Raw genomic sequence first — 7,668 nt, forward strand, 5'->3', positions numbered from 1 at the left:
ATAAAATGGGTCCAGTAGGAAGAGGCCCAACGAAGTAGCAGTGACAGATTGAAGTAAGGAGTAAGTGGCTGCTGAGAATAGGGTTCTTGGGTTGGAACCTGGAGTAGTGTGTGGGTCCGGGTTCCCCTACTGGCCACAGGAAAAGTGCCATAAACCCCAAAATAGGACCTTTTTTGGGAGCCCGAACAAAGGGATGGAGTTAAAGGGTCCAGAGCAGGGCTGAAGACTCTACCAAAGGCAAAGAGACTTTTATTTGCTGGACTCAATATCCCAAAAGGGTTAATTTGGACTTTAACTCGGCCAGAGGGCCAAGTCACTGAAGACCTGCCAAAGTTGGCTGGCAACCTGCAGAGGGGCACTAGGGGCAAGAAAAGGACTGCAGTTTCACAGCCAGCTGCTAGGCGGCACTCAAGAGGTGAGTGCCCCATCATGGTGTGCTCAACCCGCAGACAGTATCTCATGGATGCCATTTTGAAATAACACTCTTTCTTTAATGTTTACTTTATACAATATCAAAAGTGGGATAATATTTATTCTGATTTCGGTGTTAGCAGACAAGAATGGAAAAGAGATTTTATTTAGTATTGCTCAACACAAGCTGAACTATGGAGCTGCAGCAGCACCTCTATTTATTTTTAATTTACCTTCCACCCCGTGATTTAGCAGGAGATCAGAGCGAAACTGATAAGAGTTGTGTTGGCTTCAGTCGGTTGCTCCTCCCAGTGCTTCTGGGGAAGTGCTTTTATGGTTAGGAGCTGCAGAACTTTTCACGGTGTGTAGTGTCGACAAACTCAAGCATTCAAAACTCACGAATCAGGCCTCCCAAAATAATAAGATTGGCTTAAAAATCATGAGATTTAAAAATAATACATTTTGACCTCTTTTTATTTGCCTTCTAGGTTTTGAACCTTTAGGGTACTCTAGCTAGAATCACATTTTCAAGTTTTTCTGTACAACCAGGAGAGCTAGACATTTACTTAAAAAAATAAAATAAAATGAAAGCTGAGATTGTCACAAAATCATTTGACTCCAGCTGCTGGCGCTTTAAGAAAAACATAACATACAGCAAGACTTGTGAGGAAAATTGTGCGTTGGAAACACTGATGCGGGAGAGGACGGTTATGATTCTGGACCCACTGAAGTCAATGACAAAGTTCCCATAGATTTCCATGGTGCAGGAGCAGACCAGACATAAGAGCACTTATTTCATGATTTTAAGCAGCCTGATATATTCTGAGCGTGGTTCAATTATTTTCCCTATAGGTGTTGGAGGAAACATCAGGCATTGATAGACCTGAGTTTTATAAGGTCTGGATCCAGATTCAGATTTCAAACCTCCCAAATTTCAGGCATGTTCAGGTCTAGGGTTTTGTTCAGAATACGGTAGAGATAGGGTTCAGTTGCAAAACTGCCTTTCTGGTTGTCAGTAGGTATGAAATCATCCTGCAACAGAAGCCTGAATAGCATTTATGTGCTTTCAATAGAAAGAAAATAGAACAGCAGGGCTTTTCTTTTAATCACACTTTGTGTGAATTCAATAATAAAAGGCTCCCAAATCTGCAAATCCTTTGCATATGTGTCTTATTGAGTGTGTAAGCTTTTCCATGAGCTAAAACCTCCCATATCTTTATGAGAGCCATTTATTTATAGTGGATATGTAAGGGCTAAGCCAGGCAGCAGCTATGGTTATTCAAGTGATGGAAGTTAATTTAGAGGCTGTTAAGTACTACAGGTATCCAGTAATGCCTTTTACTTTAAATTTAAAATTTGTTATCCAAATTTGAAACTGAGAAGTGTTGAGATTCACTAGGAGTAGTTTTCAGAGTAGCAGCCGTGTTAGTCTGTATTCGCAAAAATGAAAAGGAGTACTTGTGGCACCTTACTTTGTTAGTCTCTAAGGTGCTAGGAGTAGCGCTACAGAACAGTAAAAACTGACAGAAGTATCCTGAACTGCAGAAGTGGTCAGTTACTGTTAGAACTGGGCTACTCAATCTGCAGTTTTTGAGTCACATGTGGTTCTTTAGAGCCTGGAATGTGGCTCTCTTCACAAGTTTGAGTGATGCCCTGACTGCCATGTGGTTATCGCCCTGGGGGCAGGGTCAAGGAAACCTGAAGCAAAATACACACACACACATGCTATCTGTGTTGGTCGGGCAATCAACTAATGTAAGTAAATATTGATGCTTTAGTGTGTTAGCTTTAGGACAGTTATTCTAATGGAGGGTGATTGTGACTAATGCCATTAATCATTTTATTATCAATGTGTACTGATCACTTTTCTGTTCTAAATACATTTAAACCTTTTGGAGCTGTCTGCACTTCCACTCAGTGTAGCATTTCTTCTGTTATAGGTTTGAGTACCACTGGTTTAGAGGCTGGACTTTTTTTATCATAGTATTTGAGCCCCCCCCGCCCCAACTACTTATGGAATTATTCTCACAACATCTTGGGAAAGTATTTTCCCCATTTTACAAATGGGGAAATGAGTCACAAAAAGAATAAGAAACTTGCCCATGGGTACACAAGAAACGAGGAATACTGAATCCAGTTCTTTTGAGTCCCAGTCCAGAGCCTTAACTGTAAGGGAGAATCTCCTCTAATCACACTATCAGAGGCTCGTTCACTGCACATCTACCAATGTGATATATGTCATCATGTGCCAGCAATGCCCCTCTGCCATGTACATTGGCCAAACCAGACAGTCTCTACGTAAAAGAATAAATGGACACAAATTCAGACATCAAGAATTATAACATTCAAAAACCCAGTTGGAGAACACTTCAATCTCCGTGGTCACTTGCTTACAGACCTAAAAATTGCAATTCTTCAATAAAAAAACTTCAAAAACAGACTTCAACATGAGACTGCTGAATTGGAATTAATTTGCAAACTGGACACCATTAAATTAGGTTTGAATAAAGACTGGGAGTAGATGTGTCATTACACAAAGTAAAACTATTTCCCCGTGTTTATTTTTCCCCTCTACCGTTCCTCACACGTTCTTGTCAACTGCTGGAAATGGTCCACCTTGATTATCACTACAAAAGGTTTTTTTTCTCTCCTGCTGGTAATAGCTCACCTTAAGTGATCACTCGTTACAGTGTGTATGGTAACATCCATTGTTTCATGTTCTCTCTGTATAAAATCCCCCTACTGTATTTTCCACTGCATGCATCCAATGAAGTGAGCTGTAGCTCATGAAAGCTTATGCTTTAATAAATGTGTTAGTCGCTAAGGTGCCACAAGTCCTCCTTTTCTTTTTGCGGATACAGACTAACAAGCTGCTACTCTGGAACCTCTCCTCTAATAGTTGATTTGAAGCTGGATCTTTCAGACCTTTACTCCCACGAGTAGGCCCTGTGACTTCAGAAGAATTACTGTTGTATTTAAAGGTTAGTCATGTGAGTAGCAGGACTAGGCCTCTCCCAGTCAGCTCTATTAGTGAGCTGTTGACCACCACATCCATTCTGCCAGCAATGCCAACGTAAGCAGAGGAATGGTGCCACTATTGTGAGGAACTTTCCTGGCTTATATACTACCGCATTGAAATGCGCTAGCGAAAGGATCTGAGTCCTCACTCCCACTTCCTTTACCCAGAGGCCTGCCTGACTTCGAGGGTTCCCCCTTCCACTCTCCTGCACGGCAGAATCCTCATAACCCCGACAAGGCTGGGCCCAGGATTCCTTGGGGGCTCAACCCCCAGTCTTATTGTGGTCACTTAGGGTATGGGCTAGGGTGTCCCACTCTGGGGTGCTCTCTTTGCACTGGTTGCTTCCCTGACCATTTCATACAGTCCAAAGCAAATACAATTTATTAAACAGCAATTAATTAAAAAAAATAAGGAAAAAATGGGAAAGGTTAAAGGAAAACACATAACCCTGCTCTGTGGCATGGGGACATGACAAACAGCGTCTCTGGAATGTAAGGGAAGTTCAGTATGTTTCATGGAACGGTACAGGGCACACGCATTGTAATCCAATCCAATCAATTCACAGTTGCGGGGAGCAAGAGGCAGCTGCAGGCAGAAGCTAGAGGCAAAACGTTGAATGAACGTCTGCAGCAAAATGGCTGGCTTATATGGCATCATGCAAAAAACAAGCCAAAATCTATGAGCAAAGAATCATTGTCCACAGGGCATGGACGGGGGTGACTGGGGCAAGCCACCTCCTCGGCGCTCTGCTACCAAGCTGCCTGCAGACTCAGGCAAACGTTACTACCTCTGTAATACTCCGGTCACGTTTTCAAGCTTACTTCCCCCTTCACCAAGAGGGTTAAAACCATAATTGGTTTTTTTTTAAGAGGGAAACTGAGATTCTGGGGCCCAATCCTATGGCACAGATTAATGCCACAAAACAAGCGGGGCCCTTTGGGAAGAGCCATAAGGACACAGTGAGGGGCAACAAAGCGGGGGTGGGGGGCATAGGTGAGGGTCGTCGCCGCCTTCTCTTCGGGCAGCTGTGAGAAGCCAGCTCCCAGGGGCCAGGGGACTGAGGGCCCCGTCTCAAGGGCTGTCCATGGCCTTTCTGGGGAACCTGCCCCCCCCTCGCCCCAGGCAGCAAGGGACGCAGGGGGCAGGGCTTAGGGACGAGTGAGGGGCGGGGCCTGGGCTGCACTTCGCGCGGCGCGGTCCACGGAGGGGAGGCGGGAGGGAGAGAGAACGAGACCCCGCCCCCTCCCAGGCTGCCGCCCACGGGGGGCGGGGCCTGGGCCGCCCGCGGGACTGAGAGCGAGGCTCCTCTACCTGCCCAGCTCTTCCGGGGTCCGCTGGGCCGCGCTGCATGCTGGGAGCCGCCGCTTAGGACACCGCTGTAAACGGGGCGGCATGTGCGGGGCGCCCGGGCCTGGCGCCGCGGGGGGATCCCGGCGCCCTCAGGCCGGCGGCTACTGCGCGATCCTGGGCGGCCTCCAGCTGCGGCTCCGGGACAGGTGAGGAGCCGGGCTCGGCCCCGCCTGCTCCGGGCCCCGCCGTTCGCTTAGCGCCGCCTGCGCCCCCGGGGGAGCCGAGCCCGCCCGGCGCCGGGGCCCGTCTCTGCCCCGTCGTCCCCTTGGCCGTCGGTCCCGTGTTAACTTCCCAGTCTGCCCCCTGGCATCCCCCTCGGGTCTGTCCGTCCTTCTCCGTCCGTGCGCGCTCTCCCCGTCTCCTCCGCCGTCCGCTCTCCTGGGCCCCCCTTGTCCGTCTGTCCGTCTGTCCTTCCCCGGGCCCCGCTCCGCCGTCCTGCTCTCCTGGGCCCCCCCTTGTCCGTCCGTCTGTCCTTCCCCGGGCCCCGCTCCGCCGTCCGCTCTCCTGGGCCCCCCTTGTCCGTCCGTCTGTCCTTCCCCGGGCCCCTCTCCGCCCGTCCCGCTCTCCTGGGCCCCCCCTTGTCCGTCCGTCTGTCCTTCCCCGGGCCCCGCTCCGCCGTCCCGCTCTCCTGGGCCCCCCCTTGTCCGTCCGTGCGTCCTTCCCCGGGCCCCGCTCCGCCGTCCGCTCTCCTGGGCCCCCCTTGTCCGTCCGTCTGTCCTTCCCCGGGCCCCTCTCCGCCCTCCCGCTCTCCTGGGCCCCCCTTGTCCGTCCGTCTGTCCTTCCCCGGGCCCCGCTCCGCCGTCCCGCTCTCCTGGGCCCCCCTTGTCCGTCCGTCTGTCCTTCCCCGGGCCCCGCTCCGCCGTCCTGCTCTCCTGGGCCCCCCTTGTCCGTCTGTCCGTCCTTCCCCGGGCCCCGCTCCGCCGTCCTGCTTTCCTGGGCCCCCCCTTGTCCTGTCTGTCTGTCCTTCCCCGGGCCCCTCTCCGCCGTCCCGCTCTCCTGGGCCCCCCTTGTCCGTCTGTCTGTCCTTCCCCGGGCCCCGCTCCGCCGTCCCGCTCTCCTGGGCCCCCCTTGTCCGTCTGTCTGTCTGTCCTTCCCCGGGCCCCGCTCCGCCGTCCCGCTCTCCTGGGCCCCCCTTGTCCGTCTGTCTGTCCTTCCCCGGGCCCCGCTCCGCCGTCCCGCTCTCCTGGGCCCCCCTTGTCCGTCTGTCTGTCTGTCCTTCCCCGGGCCCCGCTCCGCCGTCCCGCTCTCCTGGGCCCCCCTTGTCCGTCTGTCTGTCCTTCCCCGGGCCCCTCTCCGCCCGTCCCGCTCTCCTGGGCCCCCCTTGTCCGTCTGTCCGTCCTTCCCCGGGCCCCGCTCCGCCGTCCCGCTCTCCTGGGCCGCCCCTTGTCCGTCTGTCTGTCCTTCCCCGGGCCCCGCTCCGCCGTCCCGCTCTCCTGGGCCCCCCTTGTCCGTCTGTCTGTCCTTCCCCGGGCCCCGCTCCGCCGTCCCCCTCTCCTGGGCCCCCCTTGTCCGTCTGTCTGTCCTTCCCCGGGCCCCTCTCCGCCGTCCCGCTCTCCTGGGCCCCCCTTGTCCGTCTGTCTGTCCTTCCCCGGGCCCCTCTCCGCCGTCCTGCTCTCCTGGGCCCCCTTGTCCGTCTGTCTGTCCTTCCCCGGGCCCCTCTCCGCCGTCCTGCTCTCCTGGGCCCCCCCTTGTCCGTCCGTCTGTCCTTCCCCGGGCCCCGCTCCGCCGTCCTGCTCTCCTGGGCCCCCCTTGTCCGTCTGTCTGTCCTTCCCCGGGCCCCGCTCCGCCCGTCCTGCTCTCCTGGGCCCCCCCTTGTCCGTCTGTCTGTCTGTCCTTCCCCGGGCCCCTCTCCGCCGTCCTGCTCTCCTGGGCCCCCCTTGTCCGTCTGTGCGTCCTTCCCCGGGCCCCGCTCCGCCGTCCTGCTCTCCTGGGCCCCCCTTGTCCGTCTGTCTGTCCTTCCCCGGGCCCCTCTCCGCCGTCCCGCTCTCCTGGGCCCCCCTTGTCCGTCCGTGCGTCCTTCCCCGGGCCCCGCTCCGCCGTCCCGCTCTCCTGGGCCCCCCTTGTCCGTCTGTCTGTCCTTCCCCGGGCCCCGCTCCGCCCGTCCTGCTCTCCTGGGGCCCCCCTTGTCCGTCTGTCTGTCCTTCCCCGGGCCCCTCTCCGCCGTCCCGCTCTCCTGGGCCCCCCCCTTGTCCGTCTGTCTGTCCTTCCCCGGGCCCCGCTCCGCCGTCCCGCTCTCCTGGGCCCCCCTTGTCCGTCTGTCTGTCTGTCCTTCCCCGGGCCCCGCTCCGCCGTCCCGCTCTCCTGGGCCCCCCTTGTCCGTCTGTCTGTCCTTCCCCGGGCCCCGCTCCGCCGTCCTGCTCTCCTGGGCCCCCCTTGTCTGTCTGTCCGTCCTTCCCCGGGCCCCGCTCCGCCGTCCCGCTCTCCTGGCCCCCCCTTGTCCGTCTGTCTGTCCTTCCCCGGGCCCCGCTCCGCCGTCCCGCTCTCCTGGGCCCCCCTTGTCCGTCTGTCTGTCCTTCCCCGGGCCCCTCTCCGCCCTCCCGCTCTCCTGGGCCCCCCTTGTCCGTCTGTCTGTCCTTCCCCGGGCCCCGCTCCGCCGTCCCGCTCTCCTGGGCCCCCCCTTGTCCGTCTGTCTGTCCTTCCCCGGGCCCCCTCCGCCGTCCTGCTCTCCTGGGCCCCCTTGTCCGTCTGTCTGTCCTTCCCCGGGCCCCTCTCCGCCGTCCTGCTCTCCTGGGCCCCCCCTTGTCCGTCCGTGCGTCCTTCCCGGGCCCCGCTCCGCCGTCCTGCTCTCCTGGGCCCCCCCTTGTCTGTCTGTCTGTCTGTCCTTCCCCGGGCCCCGCTCTCGCCTCCTGCTCTCCTGGGCCCCCCTTGTCCCCCCCCCCCCCCCCGTC

The 7,668-nt window shown here is 56.4% G+C and overlaps 1 protein-coding gene across 6 annotated transcripts in view; it reads left to right on the forward strand.

The window, feature by feature from the left end:
• Positions 1 to 4,688: 4,688 nt before the first annotated feature.
• The window catches only part of KIZ (kizuna centrosomal protein), a 108,862-nt gene continuing 105,882 nt past the window's right edge, over positions 4,689 to 7,668 (forward strand). For 3 of the 6 annotated variants that reach the window (XM_043512166.1, XM_038396414.2, XM_043512165.1), the window contains exon 1: positions 4,689 to 4,926. In XM_043512166.1, coding sequence (XP_043368101.1) covers positions 4,823 to 4,926 — 104 coding nt within the window. In that variant the 5' untranslated portion in view covers positions 4,689 to 4,822. The remainder of the gene's footprint in view (positions 4,927 to 7,668) is intronic. The other 3 variants (XM_038396411.2, XM_043512168.1, XM_043512167.1) reach the window with 3 other exon arrangements.

This window comes from Dermochelys coriacea, chromosome 3, assembly GCF_009764565.3.
Source record: "Dermochelys coriacea isolate rDerCor1 chromosome 3, rDerCor1.pri.v4, whole genome shotgun sequence".
NCBI lineage: Eukaryota > Metazoa > Chordata > Testudines > Dermochelyidae > Dermochelys > Dermochelys coriacea.